Genomic DNA, 21,531 nt, shown 5'->3' with positions numbered 1-21,531 from the left:
GATAGATAGATACATAGATACATAGATACATAGAAGATACCTAGATAGATGATAGATAAGATACATAGATGATGATGATGAAGATAGATAGAAGATACATAGATAGATGGTAGATAGATACATAAAAGATACATAGATGATAGATAGATACATAGATACATAGATGATAGATACAAAGAGAGATACAATGATACAACATGAGTCCACTTACCCATGGGTTTTTTTTGTATAAATATAGTATTGTACTGCCAATGGATTTTCTCTTCCTCATGATTTTCTTACTAACATTTTCTTTTCTCTACCTTACTTAAAAATTTTTTAAATGTTTACACTTAACATTACAGAGAGACAGAGCACGAGCTGGGGAGAGGCAGAAAGAGAGAGGGAGACACAGAATCCGAAGCAGGCTCCAGGCTCTGAGCTGTCATTACAGAGCCTGACGTGGGGCTCGAACCCACGACCCGTGAGATCATAACCTGAGCCGAAGTCGGACGCATAAGCGACCGAGCCACCCAGACGCCCCTCCAGCTTACTTTATTGTAGGCGTGCCTTACAGGATACATATAACATCCAAAATATGTGTTAATCAACTTATCACTAAGGCCTTCAGTCAACAGTAAGCTACCGGTTGTTAATTTTAGGGGGAGCCAGAAGTTATACATGGGTTCCCAGTTGTGCCAGGGATCGGTGTCTCTTACCCTCATGTCGTTCAAAGGTCAACTGTACATAAATGATAGAATTAGACAGCCTAGCTAGAATTTTGACCTTCCAAAACTATTTACATTCAGATTGGTCTTCATTTATTGAGGGTAAGCCTTCTCCGGAAGACTCTGTCCCTTCCTCATCTTCTCTCTCATCTCACCCCCAAACTCTTCCTCTATCTCCCTTCACTGCCCCCTCGCTTAGAAAGTCATCGTACAGGCTTCTTTGTGTTTCAAAGTTTTGGTTTGTCACAGGAGTGCAAACACCCATTTGGAATTACAACTGCATATTTAACCTTAGTTGGTGTTGATTGTAACTATTATTTTGTTTTCTTTAGTTTTTTAGTGCTTATATTTTTGAGAGAGAGAGAGAGAGAGAGAGAATGAGGGGGGGAGGGGCAGAGAGAGAGAGACACAGAATCCAAAGCAGGCTCCAGGCTCTGAGCCATCAGCACAGACCCCGACGCAGGGCTCGAACTCACAGACCGCGAGGTCATGACCTGAGCTGAAGTCGGAGGCTTAACCGAGCCACCCAGGTGCCCCTGTAACTAGTACTTTATAACAATTTTATTATTTCCAAATACTGTGCATATGTGTGCACTTTTATGACACTTTTATTATTTCCAAATACCGTACATATGTGTGCACAACGAGGGCTAACAATAAAATGAACAGCTGTGAGTCTGCCACCCAAAATACAAGCTAGAACGTCACCATCTCCCACCTCTCCCGGTTGGCGGCCCCCTGCCTTCTATTGTCTGTTCATCCGGCTGCCCAACAAACTGACCTTGAGAGGGTACCCTTATTCTGGGCATAGCGCTGGGATAAGCAATACCCTGCATCCGTACGGGCCCAGCAGAGATAAAGCAATATTGCTCTGCTCTGGAGTCTTCCCCTTTGGTTTAAGTTGTGTGAATAGCACCGGCTTCTGAATCTCCTCCTTCAAACGCTCAGGGCATTCCTGGCTGAAGAGACACGATCTGCCATACTCTCAAGAAAAGAAAGGCATTTTCCTGCACCAGGCAAAGCCATAACTCGGAGAAGAGTGGGGAGGAGGTCAGCGCCACAGCAGGGGCCCCTCCATCAGACCCCAGAGCTGAAAGCAGGGACCGCCTCCCGGGAGGCACTCAGTGAACCTTGCTGAACAAATGATCCTGTGTCCTTTCTCATTACCATCTCCCCAAGGCCGGACCCCAGGCTGCCAAAGAGCGGCTGAGGCATTCGAAACCTGTGGCATGTGCCCCCTGGGGGACACCCTAGGGAAAGCCAGAAGCAGAGCGACTCTGGGAGTCGTTTCCCTGATGCTAGGCCTTCTGTGAGTCTCTCCTGCCTGTGCACAACAATCAGAAAGGGGTCATGGGGTATATGGTCTTTTCCAGAAATGTGAGCCCCGGGGAAGCCCGGCTGAGGGCGACGGGGTCTTGAATTCCAACGACGGTGGTGGTATCTATGGCAAACAGATAGATCTGGGAGAAAACAGAGGGGTTCCCGTTGGTTAAATGGATACTTCCAAATATCTGCCCACCCCTCGTTCCCAAGCAGCAATGAAGAGAGGGGCTCATTCCATTCTCAACGCGGGCAAGTGGCTGCGTCCGTCTGGTACAGCGCGGATCAGTTCGGTCTGAGATCTGACTGCACCTTGCAGTTGTCCTCTAGATGTGTGTCATCATGAAGACATCGCTGCAGAAATCCGTAGATCAGTCAGCAAATCTTGACAATGAAAAATAATTGGAGGCGCGCCTGGGTGGCTCAGTCGGCTGAGCGTCCGACTTCGGCCCAGGTCGTGACCTCGAGGCTCGTGAGTTCGAGCCCCGCGTCGGGCTCTGGGCTGACAGCTCAGAGTCTGGAGCCTGCTTCGGATTCCGTGTCTCCCTCTCTCTCTGCCCCAACCCACTCGCATTCTGTCTCTGTCTCTCTCATAAATAAACATTAAAAAAATTTTTAAAAATAATAATTGGAGCTACTGCGATCTCTAACTACACGGAGTCTGGGCTATGGGGAGGCCTCGGTGCCGGAAATATACTCCCCAGGCACTTGCAAGGGCTATTTCTGAGGGCCCCCCAATTTCCTGGGCTGCGCTTACGAATTGCCTATTTACCCAGCGCACGCTGACACGGACATATGGAGGCTTCGCCCTCTGGAGGGGAAGTCTCTGGAACCGCACAGAGCTGATGCATAATGGAGCATATGTCTGAAACCCAAGTGAGCGAATCCTATAACGCTGGCCAGCCGACAACAGCTGTGCGTGATAAACCGGGCAAGGGAAGAGCCAGGAAGGGAGGCAGAAGGTGGCGGGGGTGGGGGGGGTTGGGGAGCAGAGGTCTTTGGTGGTATTCCGTCCGTTTCCTTAAACGCGGAAAAGACGCGGCCACATCTGGAACGCCCCCACTTCTCCTTCTGGCGTATAGAGTTTCCCAATTTACTGTGAACTGGGCGATGAAAACTGTGATTTATGGCCTTCATTTCGCAGGCGACTGCTGGCTATTAGCTGCCATCGCCTCCCTGACGCTGAATGAAAAAGCTCTGGTTCGAGTCGTCCCCCAGGACCAAAGCTTTGGACCCGGTTATGCCGGGATATTCCACTTCCAGGTAAGAGGGGGCCTTGGCCGGTAGACTAGGTCTTTGGGGTCCAACGTGACGCCACCCGCCTCTACAGCTGCTTGGGAATCCCGGGAGGAATGCGCCCCCATCTGTGGGAAAGCCGCACCCCAAACTGGGCTTTGTCAAGGGCTAACGTCTAAATGCACTCGAAGGACCACGTTCGGAATATATCCGGTAGAACTTTGGCAAGTCTGCAGGCCCACGCTACAGGTTTTCGTCTTTGGAATATCTTGTGCGTTCAGCATAAATGGCCTAAAACCCTTATACCTCTCAGGGAGTGGATTATTTCTCATATTTGTCTCAAACCAAGAGATTCTCCTTATTGAAGAAGCACAGATTTGGAGACGTGTGTGAGGGTAAGAAATAGAAACAGAGAGAAGCACTGAGACGTCACCTGCTGGGGTCCCGGCAGGACACGCGTCGCCCCCGTGGGACCCGTGCAGAGCCTCACGTGGGCACGGCCTGCCTGGGAATCGGTTTGCAGTTTTCTTTCCACCCCGTTCCCTCTCCTCTCCCCACCTCTCCCTGTAGTCCCTGTGCAGAGCTGCCCACCCACGGATGCCCGCCCGTCCCTGTGCCTATGTGGGTGACCTCAGGCAGATTTCTTAGGGACCCCGGCCTTCACAAGCTGTCTGGAGAAACAAGGACTGACATCGAGCTCGTGGGGTGTTCACAGAACTAAAAGGTCCGATGAAGGGGGCAGCACGGGGCAGGCACGCATTTCTGTCCTGACATGCCTGGGCCAGCCCCGTCCCCTCCATCCCCAAGGCCGGCAATCTGAGTTCTGACATGGATGCACTCACACACGTGTGCATGCATGCACACGAATGCACGCGTACACGTATGTGAACATATGCGCTCACACACGTAGCTGGACTCACTTATGGGTACGTGTGTGAACACACAAGAACGCGTGCGCGCGTACATACGGGTGCACGCACACTCACCTGGTGTCGGCCCACCTGGCACGAGTGTGCCCCACCACAGCCTCTCTCTGCGTGTGAATGGCCAAAAGAGATCAGTTATAGAGTTTCCGCCCCCGGGCAAAGAGGCAACTCAAGAGGCAGGGACATCCAAGATAACCTGCGATTGGTGGAGAGAGGGACATGGAGACGCGAGCTGGGCAGGAGCGGAGCAAACCCCACACGACCCCCTTCGCTTGGGAGAGAGGAGCTAACTCGGCCCACCCTACAGTGTCCACGTGTGACCCTGGCTTTGATGGGTCGACACTGGGTCTCCAATCCGCTGCCAGTGGTGGGGTGGGATGCTTGGTGGACAAAGTCCAGGGGACCCATCATGGAACCCACGTGTGAGTTTCCTCAAGACCCTAAGGGAGGTTTGGTCTGAGGGAGGAAGTGCCAAGGGAGCCCAGGGTGGGAGAAAGAGCCAAGCCTTTACAGATGGGGCTGGACCTCCCCTGTGCCTCACCCCCATGGTTTCCATCTCCATCTGGCCAACAGTTCTGGCAGCACAGCGAATGGCTGGATGTGGTCATCGATGACCGACTGCCCACCTTCAGGGACCGCCTGATCTTCCTCCACTCGGCCGACCACAGAGAGTTCTGGAGCGCCCTGCTGGAAAAAGCCTACGCCAAGTGAGTGCCCCCTGCAGGGCCAGGCCAAGGGCCAGGCAGGTCCAAGAAGTGGGCTCTATCCCCAGAGCCTTTTCAGAGAGCTTCAATGACCAGGGACACAGAGTTCACAGGTGTGGCCAACCCTCTTGGGGCTCGGTCAGGCTCGGAGGTGGAAAAGGAAAGCGTGGATAGTTTTCCTGTCATGGCTTAGCTGTGCCCATCCTTGGGCAGAGTGGTGACACACGTCCCTCTTCTCTCCCTGTGTCACGAGTCTGGCCTTCCGAAGAGCTGGGAGGGGAGGTGGAAGAAATTCTGGATGTGTTGACAGATCTTGGCTCTCCCGACTTCCCACCGAGTGCTGTTACAGCTCAAACATCTGGGCTGTGGTAAAATTGACCATTTTGATCCTTTTTCAGTATACAGTGCAGTGGCATTCAGTGCATTCACATTATTGTGCAACCGTCACCTCCAGGGGCCACAGCCTGTGCTTTCCAGGGCTGGGTGGGCATAGCTTCCTTCTCGGCGAGCCCAGCACAGGGAAATCCTCCCCCGGCAGCCCTGGAAAAGGCTTTGGGTCAAGAATTCCAGCTGGTAGGAGTCAGTGGAATATGAAGGGTATTCACTCAAAGAGTGAAGAATAAGTTTCCTAAAAAAGAAAATCTGTGTTCGGTTGTTGGTCATTAGAAGAGGCCCAAGATGATTGGGATACACCTCACCAGAAAACATGGACAGGGGGCAAATAAACACATGGAAAGATGCTCAACATCATTTGTCACTGGGAAATTGTAAATTACAAACAATAGCGAAATACCACCACACACGTACAGCATCAATTCCTGACAAAGATGTGGGCAACAGGAACTCTCATTCATTGGTGGGGGGAGCCAATGAATGGCCATGGGGGGAGCCATGGTGGCCCAAATGGGTCATCCATTTTGGAAGACAAGTTGGCAGTTTCTTACAAAACTAAACATACTCTTACCTAATGAATCATCAGTCACATTTCTTGGTAGATGAGTCGGGTAAAAAGCCATTTCTACCCAAATGACTTGGATACAAACTTAGGTCCACACAAAAACCTGAACCCAAATGTTTTTAGCCCCATTATTCGCAATTGTCAAAGACTGGAAGCAGCCAAGGTGTCCTTCAAGATGAATGGGTAAATAAATGTGGTAATTTCAGGCAATGAAACATTATTTAGTGATTTCAAAAAATGAGCTATCAAGCCATGAAAAGAAATGGATGAATCTTAAACGCATATTGCAGAGTGAAAGAAGCCAATCTGAACACACGACATATTGTATGATTCCAACTGTATGACATTCTGGAAAAGGCCAAACTACGGAGACAATAAAAAGATCAGTGGTTGCCAGGAGTTCAGGGGGAGGGACAGAGAGGAGGAGGGATGAATATGTGGAGCACAAAGGATCTTTTTTTAGGGTGGTGAGACTATTCTGTAGGAGACTGTAATAGTAAATACATGATGCCATTCATTTACCAAACCCATAACCCTTTACGGCACAAACAATGAAGCTTAATACAAGAAGATTTAAAAATCATCGAGAAGGATGAAGAATCCCAGGATGAAATGCGGGCTATGCATTTCATCTGCCTATATCACAAATTTATGAGACAAACTCACTGGAGGGTAGGAGAAAAGGGAGCTAACCTGAGTAACGGTGGAGATGAGTGGGGTCTGTAAGATTACGGCAAGAGGAATTATACACGAGCATTCTACTCGGGCTGATAAAGTTGTTTCTCATAGGGACACAGGACAACATTCTGATACCATTATACATATATAATTGTGTGTGTGTGTGTGTGTGTATGTGTATGATATATGTGCTATATATGCGTGCATATATATAATACATGTATTATGCGTAGATACATGTATCATATATATGTTTTGTAATATATATGTTTCATATATAATATATGATACATGTATATAATTGTGAATTGAACAATTAAGGCAGGTGGTCGAGCTAGGTTCCTCACAGTTAGAGAGGAGGTTACAAAGAAGCAAGGGGAGGAGGCTGGAATAATGCGTGTTGTCATGGGTTAGGGCTGGCGACTCAAGCTGAACTCACGTCTTGTTTAAAAGAGATGGTTCCATAAAGATATATGTATATATACAGGGTCAGTGTATATACATTATTTCCCCACTTTGTCAGCAGAGATGGCCTAGAAAGAATGGCAGCCCCACAGCAACAAGCACTCCTACTTCTCGGGTCTTGGTCTCTAAATACCATTTTCCAGTGAAAGGAACCAAGGCTCCATGGAGATAAGGCTGATTGTAGGACAGGGGTGGGAAATTCATAAGATGAGCCTAGAGCATCTTGCAGTAGTAAGGAGTGAGAACACGTTTTAGACACACACGCACACACACACGCACACACACACTGATGGGGTTATGTCAAAGGGACCCAGGAGCCAGCTGGAGAAGCTGAAAATAGCCAAACCTAGAACAGTGTGAGGAACAAAATAAGTAAAGTTGTATTGGATTATAAGCCAGAGTACGAAGCAAATACCCATGAGTCCATTCTGATATAAACAAATGACCGAATACATAAATTGGAGAAAAGAATAAATCTACCCTATAGAAGAACTGCAAGTCATCTAAGGTTGAGCAAAACTCCCTGCTCCTTAGGTGCACGTAATGACATCCTTCCAAAGGGGACGGCGTGGACAGGGGGAGAGAGAGTAACTATCTAGCGGAGAAACCTAACAGGCACGACCTCACCCAGGTGGTCAAGGCACCATGGGCAACGATAAGTCATGGTGACACTATGGACCCTGGATGTGACGTGATGAGAAGGACACCTTACTTCTGTGGTCTCCCTCCCCCAAACCCATAACCCCGGTCTAACCAATAGATAAACAACAGACAGATCCTAATTGAGAGAGATTCTACAAAACACCCGACAGTATTCCTCATAATTGTCAAGGTCATAGAAAACAGGGAAAGTCCGAAACACTGCCACAGCCAAAGAGACATGAGGACAAAGTGTGATGTGATATCTTGGATGGGATATCTTCTGTTCTTGGAACAGAAGAAGCATATTAGGTAAAAACTAAAGACATAAGAAGAAAGTAAGGACCTTAATAATAGCAATGTATGGGTTCAGTCACCGGGAACAAGGGTAACACACTAACGTAAGACGTTAACACTAGGGGAAATTGGGTGGGGGTAGATGGGAACTTTCTGTACTATGTACAATTTTTTCTTTAAATCTGAAACTGTTCTAAATGGGAAAGTTTGTTTTAAAATTCAAGCAGGATGCCTATGTGTGTGTGTGTGTGTGTGTGCACGTATATTAATTATATTATATTATATTAATATAAGTTATTATATTAATAATATTAATAAAAATACAACTAATGTTAATAGAAATTCATATAATAATATTAATATAAATTTATATATAATATATAAGCAGGCATAGGGCTTTACCTTATACGAATTTATATTAATAAAACTTATATTAATAAAAAATACAACTATGAGAAAAAAGGTTGGGATTATGCAAGACCAGAAAGGAAGAAAAAGAGCTTCAACTTTGTCTCAGGTCTACATATAGCTGACACCTTCATGGTCAAGCCCTGTTGTGTGTAAGATGAGAGAGAAGGAGGGAGAGAGGGGAGGAGAGAGAGAGAGAGAGACTCATTTAAACCTCACAGCAGTCCCTGGAGGGAGCATACACCACCCATCACCCCCATTTTGCAAATGAGGAAACTGAAGCAGTGGGTAAGGGAGGTGTCCCCAGAGCACTCAGCTTGTACATTGTGGATCCAGCCCTTGAACCTGCAGCCGGTCAGGGACCAGAGTCCACGCCCTTTACCACCACAGCCAACTGCCTGTCTCACAGAGAGCCTGGATCCTTGGAACTCCAGATAAAGCCCTATGCCTGCTTCCCATCTTCCTTCCGCACCACCCAGCCAGGGCAAGGCCCTGAACGACGGGCCCTACAAGTTAGAAAATCTTTGGCCAAGGGGCGCCACCTGGTGGTCTTCCTGGTTCCCTGCAACGGTGTCCGTGCTTCCTTGCCGCCCTTACAGGCTGAGCGGTAGCTATGAGGCTCTGAAGGGAGGCAGCGCCATCGAGGCCATGGAAGACTTCACCGGGGGTGTAGCAGAGACCTTTGCAACTAAAGAGGCTCCAGAGAACTTCTATGAGATTCTAGAGAAGGCTTTGAAGAGGGGCTCTCTCGTGGGCTGCTCCATTGATGTAAGTCGTTCATTGGCTTGTTCACGTGCCCCTCGCTGTCCTGGGGCTGGGGATCTGGGCCAGCTGCCCTGGTCCCGTGTGAGGAAGAACATAACTTTCAGGCAGTGGGAGGGTGGTGTCAATGTTTATTTATTTTCATTAAAACAGAGGTTTCAATTTCATGTTTTCCAAATTACAAAGTTGGGGTGTACTTACTATAGCCAGTGGGACAATCGTGCGATCTATAAAGGCAAATCCCTATCTCCCTCCCCAAGTCCCAGCCCTGTGACACCGGATGTGTGCCCTTCACACCCCGCTCTTCTTCGTACACACAGGCATGCACATACATACACAACCACAGCAGAAGTTTAGTTTGGTTTTACTGAATGGAATCTTACTTTATACTTGCCTGAATTTTTTTTTTTTTTTTGCTTTGTATATCATTAAAAAATTCGTATCTGTAGAGAGGACTCTGACAGTATTTCTCCAATGTCTTCATGCGTGCAAACACACACGCATATAATTTTATCCCAGCTAGTTGTTAGAGTCCTGTTCAAACTTTCTGTCTCCTCTTGGGTCGACCTTGGGCATGTATTCTTTGCTACTAAATTATCCATTTCGTCTGCGCTTTCAGGCGTGTGACATAGGGTTGTCTACTGTTAAATGCCGGCTATCCTCTCTTGGGTGTATGGGATCTTCTATCTTGTGCCGTGCTGCATGATGGGGGCGGTCAAGTTGCTCTGTTTGGGGGCAAAAAGTGAACTTGTCGCGGGATTCAGGGTCTCCTCACCCCGGCGCGAGGCTATGCTTCAGGCACATGGCTCGAAGGGGCCAGCCCCGGCCTGGAGCTCGGTCTGGGCAGGGAGGGAAGGGTTAAGGTCCCCAATGGGTCCAACGGTGCTCTTTTCATGTTCCAGATCCGAAATGCTACAGAGTCTGAAGCCCGGACACCTTTTGGTCTCATTAAGGGCCATGCCTACAGTGTGACAGGAATTGACCAGGTAGGCGATGTGAACCCCTACGGACAGGGTATAGGAATAGCCTCGGTCGTGCTAGTCCCTTGTACTTATTTAGTGCGTCACATTATATATATTTTTTCTTTTTAACATGGTTCCTCAGACACTTAGGCAAAACGTTTTGGAGGATGCATGCCCAGAGGTAGGATTGCGGGATCTGAGGCATGTACTTAATTGCCTAAATAGTGCCAGATTACTCTCCAGAATGGTTGCAACATGCTACGATTCCACCAGTACACGTGTCAAATTGTCCCCTCCTCAAATTTCTGCCAACAGCCGGTCTTTGCATTTTGCCAAACAAACGGGTATGAGGTGATCTTGCATCATTGTTTTAATTTGTATGTATCCGACTGCCAATGACTTCAAGGGTTTTAAATTTTACTTTATTTTTTCTGTTTTTAATTTAAATTTTAGTTAACATACCGTGCAATATTGGTTTCAGGAGTAGAATGCGGTGATTCCTCACTTACATACAACACCCAGTGCTCATCGCAAGTGCCCTCCTTAATATCCCTCACCCATCTGGCCCATCCCCTCCCTCCCTCCCTCCCTCCATCAACCCTCAGCTTGTTCTCTGTCGTTAAGAGTATGATCTCGTTAAGAGTACCCCTCCCATATTTTCATGTTTTGTTTCTTAAATTCCACATATGAGCGAACTCATATAGTATTTGTCTTTCCCCGAGTGACCTATTTCACTTAGTATAATACACTCTAGCTCCGTCCACATCGTTGCACATGACAAGATTTCCTTCTTTTTGATGACTGAATATTCCATTATACATATCACATCTTCTTTATCCATTCATCAGCCGATGGGCATTTGGGCTCTCTCCATAGTTTGGCTATTGTTGATAGTGCTGCTAGAAACATTGGGGTGCATGTACACCTTCCAATCTGTATTTTTCTATCCTTTGGTTAAATACCTAATAGTGCAATTGCTGGATCATATGTCAGTTCTATTTTCACTTTTTTGAGGAACCTCCATACTGTTTCCCAGAGTGGCTGCTCTAGTTTGCTTCCCACCAACAGCGCAAGAGGGTTTCCGTTTCTCCGCCTCCTCGCCAACACCTGTTGTTTCTTGTGTGGTTAATTTTAGCCACTCTGGCAAGTGTGAGGTGACGTCTCATTGTGGTTTTGATTTGTATTTCCCTGATGAGGCCTCCAGGTTTTTTTTTTTTTTCTTTTTCGGGATGGTTTTCTTTTTCAGGGGTCTTTGTGGTTCCGTGCAAATTTTAGGATCGTTTATTCTAGCTCTGCAAAAAATGCTGGTGGTATTTTGATAGGGATTGCATTAAATGTGTAGATTGCTTTGGGTAGTATTGACATGTTAACAATTTGTTTTTCCAATCCATGAGCATGGAATACTTTTCCATTTCTTTGTGTCCTCTTCAATTTCTTGCATAAGTCTTCTATAGTTTTCAGAGGAAAGATCTTTTGCCCCTTTAGTTGGGTTGATTCCTAGGTATCTTACTGGTTTTGGTGCAATTGCAATTGGGATTGATTCCTTGATTTCTTTTTCTGCTGCTTCATTATTGGTGTATAGAAATGCGACACATTTCTGTAGTTGATTTTATATCCTGCAACTGCTGAATTCATGTATGAGTTCTAGCGATTTTTTGGTGGAGTCTTTCAGGTTTTCTACGTAGAGTATCATGCTGTCTGCAAATAATGAAAGTTTGATTTCTTCCACGCTGATTTGGATGCCTTTTATTTCTTTTTGTTGGCTGGTTGCTGTAGTTAAGACTTCCAGTACTACGTTAAATAGTAACAGTGAGAGTGGACATCCTTGTCTTGTTCCTGACCGTAGGGGAAAGGCTCTCAACTTTTCCCCATTGAGGATGATATTAGCTGTGGGTCTTTCATATGTGGCCTTTATGATGTTGAGATATGTTCCATCTATCCCTACTTTGTTGAGGGTTTTTATCAAGAATGGATGCTGTATTTTGCAAGTGCTTTTTCTGCATCTATTGACAGGATCATATGGTTCTTATTTCTTATACTTTTTTTTATTAATGTGGTGTATCCTACTGATTGATTTGTGAATCTTGAAGCAACCCTCAGGGCATCACAGTCTAAACCACACTTTCAGATATTTTTGAGGATGTCTCATCTAAAGGATGAGAGACAGCTGGAATTCAAAAGAGCAAAATGGGAGAGAGAGGGAGAGAGAGAGAGAGAGAGAAACATGTGATTCCACCAGAGTAACAACCCTGTTTAGCTGGTGTGGGAGCCTGGGCTTTGTTTTTTCTTTCTTTTCTACCCTAATTCTACAAGTCTTGTACTGGTCATAGTTCTCTAGAGAAACAGAACCAATAAGATATAGATAGATGAGGGGTGCCTGGGTGGCTGAGTCGGTTAAGTGCCCAACTCTTGATCTTGGCACAGGTCATGATCTCACAGTCTGTGCTGACAGTACAGAGCCTGCTTGGGATTCTCTCTCTCCCTCTCTCTCTGCCCCTCCCCAGCTCATAGTCTGTCTCTCTCCTTCTCTCTCTCTCTCTCTCTCTCATTTAAAATTTTTTTTCTCTCTCTCTCTCTTAAAATATACTTTAAAAATAATTTTAGGGGCGCCTGGGTGGCGCAGTCGGTTAAGCGTCCGACTTCAGCCAGGTCACGATCTCGCGGTCCGTGAGTTCAAGCCCCGCGTCGGGCTCTGGGCTGATGGCTCAGAGCCTGGAGCCTGTTTCCGATTCTGTGTCTCCCTCTCTCTCTGCCCCTCCCCCGTTCATGCTCTGTCTCTCTCTGTCCCAAAAATAAATAAACGTTGAAAAAAAAATTTTTTTTAAATAATTTTAAAATATAGATAGATGATAGATAGATAGATAGATAGATAGATAGATAGATAATGAGGAATTGGGTCACATGATTATGCAGTCTGAGAAGTCCTGTGACTTCTGTCTTACAGTCTGCCATCTGTAAGCTGGGGATGATGTTCTGGCCCAAGTCCAAAAGACTGAGAACCAGGAGAACCAAGGGTACATGTCCTGGTCTCAGAGCAAAAGAGGACCAAAGTCCAAGCTCAGCAGTTAGACACAGAGTGAATTCTCCCCTTCCTCCACCTTCTGTAGTTCTATTCAGACCTTCAATTGATCAGATGAGGTCCACCCACACTGGGGAGGGCCATCTGCTTGACTCAGTCTACCTATCCTAATCTCCTCTAGAAACACCCTCACAGACACACCCAAAATGGTGTATAACCAAATATCTGGGCACCAGTGGCCAAGTCAGGGTGACACATAAAATTAACCTTCAAAAGTCCTATTCTCTGCAGCTATAGTCCAGGGTGGAACTGATTCCCAGGGGCTTCCAAACCCACGTGCACACCACCCTGACTTCTAGTGAGTGCTTGGTTTGGACAAGCACTCCTGGGGGGACACGTGGGAAAGAGAAGCAAAGGGGATGACCTGGAAGAGGAGGACAAGAAGCCAAGGGCTGTATCCTCTCAGGTTCAAGTTCAACAAAGTCCGAAGGCTTGTCTTTGCCCACTTCATGCTTCTGTTGGACAAGTCTCAAACCCGGTTTGTAGAGGGCACCGGCACTTCTGGTCTCCTCCTGTTGCCACCCATGTTTTGAGAAACCCAGTCTAGAGGAGTGGGGAGTAAGGAGTGCAGAAGGAAGCCAGTCCTTCCTCCTCACCAGGGGATACAGTTGCATTCTTTAGAATTAAAACTATTTGCAAAGTGTTCTTACCTCCTCCTTCCCACCCATAATGCCTTGCCAATCACTCACTTGGGTAGGCAGGTGGGTTTTTTTCTTTTTGGCAGGTGATTTTTAATGTTACATCCTCCAAATATTATTTTAAGAAATAGAAACCTTTCATCACATCTGTTCAGTTGTTTTTCCTTTCTCTCCACCTATAAGGGATTTACCTTCCGTGAACAATTCTCTTCATGGACATCTTAGATGCCTTAGATGGACATCTTAGCTGCGGGCTGCATCTTGGACCCTGGAGAGGTTACACTAACTTAATTTTTACACGCCAAAAATATAATTTGTGCCCAGTGCATGAGGGTAAAGAGTTTTGAGCTAAAATTTCTGGTTCACTGATGAACAAAAGTGTTTTACTTCTATTCTCTTTCCTCCGAAATCTTTCTTTTTTTTTTTTTATTTTTATTTTTTTTATTTATTTTTGGGACAGAGAGAGACAGAGCATGAACGGGGGAGGGGCAGAGAGAGGGGGAGACACAGAATCGGAAACAGGCTCCAGGCTCTGAGCCATCAGCCCAGAGCCCGACGCGGGGCTCGAACTCACGGACCGCGAGATCGTGACCTGGCTGAAGTCGGACGCTTAACCGACTGCGCCACCCAGGCGCCCCCTCCGAAATCTTTCTAAATGCACTGGCCCTCTCTCCTGGTCCAGGGCAGAGCATGAAGGCCATGACTGCATCATCCTTCTTTACTGGCCCAAGGGTTCTCCATATGGACAGCAGAAATCTTCACCTGACACCTGAAAGTGGGGGGAGATTGGATTCAGAGGGCTTGCAAGTGGTTTTTGTTTATTCATTGTTTAAATTTCCTGTGTGTGCTTGCATACTTTTCACTCATCCATGAGTAAGACGTCAAGGATGAAGAAAACTCACTCCATGAGTACTTCTGGCCACTCTTCTTTACCGCTCGCTGTGCTAGACGCTGAGGGTACACTGATAAATAAGACTTGGTCTCCGCGTCTAGGGAGATTCCAGTCCAGAGAGAAAACTCGTTCATCTGAAGATTCATGTGGACTAGTTTCTTGTTATTTATAATCCTACGTTATTTCCCAGCTGCAGTGCAACCACCGTGGGTGACTGGTATAACGGTGTTGGTAAGGCTAGCCATTATGTTCACTAGGAACTAGAAAATTCCAAGGGCCAGTGAAGAATTGATGAGTTTCGGGACGCCTGGGTGGCTCAGTCACCAGAGCAGCAGACTCGGACTCAGGTCATGATCTCGCGGTTGACGAGTTGGAGCCCCGCCCCGGGGTCTGTGCTGACAGCTTTGGATTCTGTCTCCCTCTCTCTCTGCCCCTCCCCCACTCATGCTCTGTCTCTCTCTGTCTCAAAAACAAATATAAACATTTAAAAATTAAAAAAAAAAAAGAATTGATGAGTTTGGACATGGCTTTAGCGTGTCACAGTCAAGAGGCTTTCAATAAATCCAGCCCGGGCTGGAGGTGAAGCACTCTGAGGTTCACACGGGAATATATAATCTCCCTGGTGTTTTTCCCCTCCAGGTAAACTTCCAAGGCCGGAACGTGGAGCTCATCAGAGTCCGGAACCCTTGGGGCCAGGTTGAGTGGAACGGGTCCTGGAGTGACAGGTCAGTCCCCACCTCCTTGCCTTCTGGGGCACAGAGGGGCCAGCACTGGTTTGCGCAGACGTATGAAGAAGGGGCCCTTGGTCTACAGCTCCCAGTTCCCTCCTGACTCTTGTTCAGGGTCCTGCTTCTGGGTGGCCTTACTTCCTCCCTTTTTAGCCCTCTGGTCCATCATGTAGTCAAAATGGAACACCCTTATAATGGCTTAAAAATTTTTTTTAATGTTTATTTATTTTTGAGAGAGAGAGAGAGAGAGAGAGTGGGGGAGGGGCAGAGAGAGAGGGAGACACAGAATCTGAAGCAGGCTCCAGGTTCTGAGCCATCAGCACAGAACCCACAAACTGCGAGATCATGATCTGAGCCAAAGTCGGTCGCTTAACCGAATGAGCCACCCAGGTGCCCCTAATGTCTTTTTAAACTTTCCAGTAATTGTATTTATGTCAGTGGATGTATTCCCTCCCATGGGAATAGTTCATATCCCCATGGTATTGTGAAAGGCTTGATCTCCAATTATGGTAGCTTTGATATTTGGTATGTATGTGTTTTGGGTGGGGGTGGAGGTGGCAATGAGTATTTTGGGTGTGAGGATCCCTGAAATATCACCAGGCAGGTCATTCCAGGGTTCTCTCTCATTGGTCAGTGACCACCGGCCAGAGGCCCGGTGGCCCAGTGGAGAGACAGAGGAAGCGCGACAGGAAATTCATCCATTACAGAGCAGTCAGCCAGGGTTCTTTATTTGGTCCCCAGTTATAAAGAACGTTTTGTTTTGCAGGTGTGTGTCCCCTCCTTGTCCCCCGGGAAGCAGCCCAGGTGATTGGGGACCAGGGAATGTTTAGATATGCTTAGGCGGGGCCCACCCTGCCCCTGCCGTCTTGGGGTACTGCTGTCCCAGCCCCGCCCGCTCATGGCTCGTGGGCCCTGGGGAGACCTCCGGCAAGTCTCGAACCTGAATAGATCTTGAGCTAGTCTCGAACCTGAATAGACCTTGAGCTCGTGTTTGTCCTCTGCTCACAACAAAGCCACCGCGGCACAATCGTCAGCGCGTCTGTGTCTCCGTTAACCTGACTCCAGCCCGAGGGCACAGCACACGCCCCCGCGGAGGCCAGGCCTCCCATGGTTGCTCTTGTCCCCCTACCTGCCGCCCCGGTTCGGCTCCTGCCTCCTCAGAGCCGGGGAGCTGTGGCCGAGATGGACTCACACCCGAGCAGCATCACAGGAGGGAAGAGAGCGGCCTCCCTCTCCTGGCAGAAATGGAAAGCACAGAAATACTGAAAGCCAAATGAACAAGACAGCTTCCTATCCTGCGTAGACTCATCACGTCCTTCAGTTTAGAGAACACGCAGTGTAAAAGAGCGAGGGGCCCCTTTCTCCTTCTGCGAAACACGCAGAGGGCGAAATAAGGAGAGTGCATTTACTGGGGTCAAGGCCGGACGCTCCCGCTCAGCCTTGGGGTGATGGAGGGCAAGTCCCCATCCTGATTCCTGATCCTGACCCCCTGTTATGACGGAAGTGCTGAAAGTGCTCCTTAGCCAGTCTGCCCACTATCTGGTGGGGGGCGGGGGGGGTGAGCCCCGTGGAAGGTAATGGTTCAAAAAGAAAATAATGGCTCTTAGTTCTGCTGTTCCAGCCCTGGCGGGCAGGACCTGGAGAGGGGCTCCTTCCTCCTGGAGAGGGGGCCATGCAGGGCGTGGGTGAGGCGGGCAGCCTTGGCTGAGCACCACAGTGGTGGTGACTCGGCCTGAACTCTCTGGGGGCGGCTGCGGGGGTCGCGGAGACACAGCGAACTCGGAGGCGAGGTGGAACTCTTGGGTTTGGAGGCGGGTGGTGACGGCTGCCCACCTGGGTGCCCTGGTCCACGAAATGGGCCCGTGAACCTCACAGAACCCCACCTGGCCTCCCAGCACGGTCACGTAAAGAAGGTGTTTGGCGTGTGGAATCTCAAGCCCAGGTGAACAGAAGGCATTATTACCATCACTTGTCAAAACGTCGCTTACAAACGAAGAGGCGAGGCCAGGAGGTGCTCCCGGGCACGCATTTCGGTCCACTCGTGGCTTCCAGTTGGAAGTTTCTGCTACCCTGCTGGTGTTCAACATCCTATGACGGCCCCATGAGAATCCCCCATGGAGGAGGTTCAAATGACCCCAAGGGCCTTTTCCATCGGCTGCTTTTGGACCCCCACTTTTCAACCAGCCTCCAGTTCCCCTGGGACATTTCTGGGGCCCAGGGAGCAGTCACTGACCGGGACCATTCCCCCCATGGCCGCATACCCTGCCTCCCCAGGAGGGACACTCCTCTCCACCAAGGCCAGTGTTGTTTCGGCCGCTGTGCAAGACCCTCCACCTAAAGCCTGACTTTGCTTATCCCTAGTTCCTCCGAGTGGCTTTCAGTTGGGCCAGCTGAGCAGAAGCGCCTGTGTCACACCTCTCTCGACGACGGGGAATTCTGGTACAGTGCTGGCCTCTGTTTTCCTTTCTGTATTAACGACATAACGGGTATGAGAGCGCCCTATGGCCCTTGGCTCACTTGCATGTTTCCCTTGTCTGTCTTTGTTTGATTTCTCTGGTAAAGCAAATGCATCTGTCTCAACCCCCTCGCATTCACCCAGGTTGGCAGAGAATTTGATTTGTACGTGCGGCCGAGCCTGGGTCTGCAGACCGGCACCCCTCCCCCGAACTACCCATCATCCGAGTTTGCACCATGAATTTGAAGGCAGGCAGCCCCACTGCTCCCAGGGGCTACTCCTTCGCCCCACTTGATGACAAGGACCCCTGAAGGCAGCGACCTTGAGAGCTGAATATAGACTGAAGTGGGCACAAAACATTCCTAATCTGGACTTTCCACAGGGTGGAATCTCTTTGCGTAACTGAAAGGTTTTTGGTGTTTTTTTTTTTAACGTTTATTTATTTATTTATTTAGAGAGAGCACGCACGAGTGGGGGAGAGGCAGAGAGAGAGAGGGAGAGAGAGAATCCCGAGCAGGGGCCGCACTGTCAGCGCAGAGCCCGACGTGGTTTTCAATCCCCCGAAACCGTGAGGTCATGACCTGAGCCCAAATCAAGAGTCGGACGCTTAACCGACTGAGCCACCCACGCGCCCCTAACTGAAAGTTTTTAGTGGACCTTCATCTCTAGAAGTTTTTTTTTTTAATCATATTTCTTCCTGTGGGGTTCAGAAAACCGTTGGCTCTTCCCCTGTGTAAGACCACAAATTTCGGATTTCTAGCTTTATTCCCTGGTGAGCAAACCAGTCAATTCTTACCTGAGCTCACCTCTTTCTTACATACCTTCTTAAACACCCTAAGCAAAAACCGGTACGTATGAATATTCCAGCTTTTTCCATTCTCTTCCCCCAGAGCACAGCCTCTGTCTTCCATATTTTTACAGGTTTTTTTAATTTATTTTTTTAACGTTTATTTATTTTTGAGACAGAGAGAGAGACAGAGCATGAACGGGGGAGGGTCAGAGAGAGAGGGAGACACAGAATCTGAAACAGGCTCCAGGCTCTGAGCTGTCAGCACAGAGCCTGACGCGGGGCTCGAACTCACGGACCGCGAGATCATGACCTGAGCCGAAGTCAGTCGCTTAACCGACTGAGCCACCCAGGCGCCCCTATTTTTACAGTTTTAATACATATATTGCCATTCCTAACATGAATATCCATTTTCTATCTCCAATATGTCCTTGAAACCTTCCCATATGCTAAGCTGATATCACATATTTTAGAATTCGGTCATGGCAGCTCTATGCTTCAAGGCACCAATGACTTAGGGTAACACCAGCTGCTGTCACCGACTCAAGATGTATAAAGACTCAAATGCAATACAGTTTATCTCTCACTCATTATAACAGTCCAGGAAGACACCCTTATTCTGTGGGTGGCCCTTTCTGTGCAGTGATTCAGGAACCCAAGCCCCTTCTTCTGTATGGCTCCCCCCTCCCCTGGGGTCACACAGTCACCTGCAGGAAGCCAGCAGAAGAGGAAAAACAGGAAAGGTTGGAGAAGACACCCCCACTTCCAACAGCCTTGACCCACACATCACTGCTTACACCCCACTCTAGATGGAAGGAGTGGGTTGCAGTCCTTGGCCCCATTTTGATGGGTGAACTTTGGTGGCCTGCTTCAGGAACCATGAGGTCATGAGTCAAAGAAATTTGTGGAAAACACGTAGGATCCACAAGCTTGAGAGATTAACAAGCCATTCAATTGGAAATTAGAGATGCATTTACCTTGAATTTTGAGTACAGAGGCTCTGGGTTTTCCTTGCCTTTGTGCATTTTCTGTCTGCCCACACCTGAGTCTTGAGGACAGATGCAGACACTCACTAGTGGTCGGTTAGATGATTAAGCGATTGAGTGGATCATGGCATCACCATCACCTCCTACGCCTTGGTGTCTCTCCACCTTGTTGTAGGATGGCGTTTAGGGACTTCAAGACCCACTTTGACAAGGTAGAAATCTGCAACCTGACTCCTGACGCCCTGGAGGAGGATGCTGTCCACAAATGGGAGGTGACGGTCCATCAAGGAAGCTGGGTGCGGGGCTCCACCGCCGGGGGCTGCCGCAATTTTCTAGGTTGGTCGTCAACCTGTCACTCTCTGTCATTGCCAAGTGTCCAGTCCAACCTGGGGTACGTCAGTGGATCAGGGCCAGGACCCTGGAGAAAGCCTGAAGTGTAGAGTTTAGACAGTAGGATTTCAGAGATGGCCGGTGAGGGCTGCAAAGAAGGAGCAGGAAGTTGGATAAGAATTGCTCAAGGAAACTCTCTTGTTTTCCCACTTAGGTTCTTTTCCATCACAAATAATAGAAACACAACTCATGCTAGTTTAGCAATAAAAAGGGATTTTTTCCCCTACATAACTGAAAAATTCAGAGGAGAAGCGGGGTGGCCTTCAGGCATAGTTCTGTCAACGCATTGGTTTGTAATCCTCTGCTCTGCCCTCTTCCCTCTGTTGACTTTTTCCTCAGTCTGGATTTCTTTAGAGTCACAGGAGGGCTGGCAGCAGCATTCAGGACTTTCTGAGCCCTCGTTTGCATGAACAGTGAGAGCTCCCGAGGGTCATCCAACAGTAGTCCTCAACTCCCTTCTACTGGGAATTCCTTGAGCCCATATTGCCTGGTGAATGCTACACGCTGGTTGGCTTTGTTCCAGTTGTCTGAGGCAACAGGGGAGAACGTAAATCACTCAGTGTTCACCCTTGGAGCCGGAGTGGGGTGGATTCTGTTCCAGTTGCACAACTCCAAGGGCACCGCACTCTCCTTTGAAATACCACACGGACAAAATAAGATGGAATGAACTGTAGTTGAGTAGACCCAGAAGAATGTCTTTTAAAAGTTCTGTGGGAAATGGTTCAAGAGAAGGTGGAAATGAAAAGGGAGAGCACTTGGCATTCTCACTGGGATTATGGGAAGTAGGGCACGAGGGCCATCAGAACAGGGAGAGAAGAAATGAATGACTTTCTCGGGTTTGGGAGGTTGTGGTGGGGGTGGATGGTGCATGTGTGTGTGTGTGTGTGTGTGTGTAGGGGGGTGTCTTTTGTGTTTTTCTAAAGGAAAGCAAAATAATTCACTTCTTTCAATGGCAGATACCTTCTGGACCAATCCACAGATAAAACTGTCCTTGACTGAGAAAGATGAGGGGCAGGAGGACTGCACGTTCCTTGTAGCCCTGATGCAGAAAGATCGAAGGAAACTCAAGAGGTTTGGTGCCGACATGCTGACCATTGGCTATGCCATTTACCAGGTGGGTAGGAACCAAGCTGAGCTTTAGAGCCCACCACCTACGTGCTGGATTCTCAGCCACATGCCCGAGACTCAATGGTCAGTCCCCAAACTGTGTCCAAATACCCAAGACCAATGGCCCTCCTTACAGAACCACCCTCTTACGTTCCCACTGCAGAGCCCCCGCAAAGACGAACACCTGAACAAAGACTTCTTCAGGTACCATGCTTCCCAGGCCAGAAGCAAAACGTTCATCAACCTGAGAGAAGTCTCCGACCGCTTCCAGCTGCCCCCTGGGGAGTATATCCTGATACCCAGCACTTTTGAGCCCCATCAGGAAGCTGATTTCTGCCTAAGGATCTTTACGGAGAAGAAAATTATCACCCAGTGAGTAACAGGTTCAAGAATCCCTCTTCATTTAG

At 48.2% G+C, this 21,531-nt stretch overlaps 1 protein-coding gene across 3 annotated transcripts in view; it reads left to right on the top strand.

Moving 5' to 3' along the window:
- CAPN9 (calpain 9) overlaps window positions 1-21,531 on the top strand; it is a 44,362-nt gene that overhangs the window by 7,645 nt on the left and 15,186 nt on the right. The window contains exons 3-11 of one of the 3 annotated variants that reach the window (XM_047088722.1): window positions 3,172-3,290; window positions 4,763-4,896; window positions 8,938-9,106; window positions 10,003-10,086; window positions 15,311-15,396; window positions 17,761-17,838; window positions 19,803-19,963; window positions 20,974-21,131; window positions 21,288-21,496. In XM_047088722.1, the coding sequence (XP_046944678.1) occupies window positions 3,172-3,290; window positions 4,763-4,896; window positions 8,938-9,106; window positions 10,003-10,086; window positions 15,311-15,396; window positions 17,761-17,838; window positions 19,803-19,963; window positions 20,974-21,131; window positions 21,288-21,496 (1,198 nt within the window). The remainder of the gene's footprint in view (window positions 1-3,171; window positions 3,291-4,762; window positions 4,897-8,937; window positions 9,107-10,002; window positions 10,087-15,310; window positions 15,397-17,760; window positions 17,839-19,802; window positions 19,964-20,973; window positions 21,132-21,287; window positions 21,497-21,531) is intronic. The other 2 variants (XM_047088726.1, XM_047088725.1) reach the window with 2 other exon arrangements.

Source organism: Lynx rufus, unplaced genomic scaffold, assembly GCF_022079265.1.
Source record: "Lynx rufus isolate CCGP_SWC_20201006 ecotype Redwood Valley unplaced genomic scaffold, mLynRuf1.p SCAF_25, whole genome shotgun sequence".
Taxonomy (NCBI): Eukaryota; Metazoa; Chordata; class Mammalia; order Carnivora; family Felidae; genus Lynx; species Lynx rufus.
Note: the sequence above shows the minus strand (reverse complement) of the source record. Positions and strands in the feature narration are given on the sequence as shown.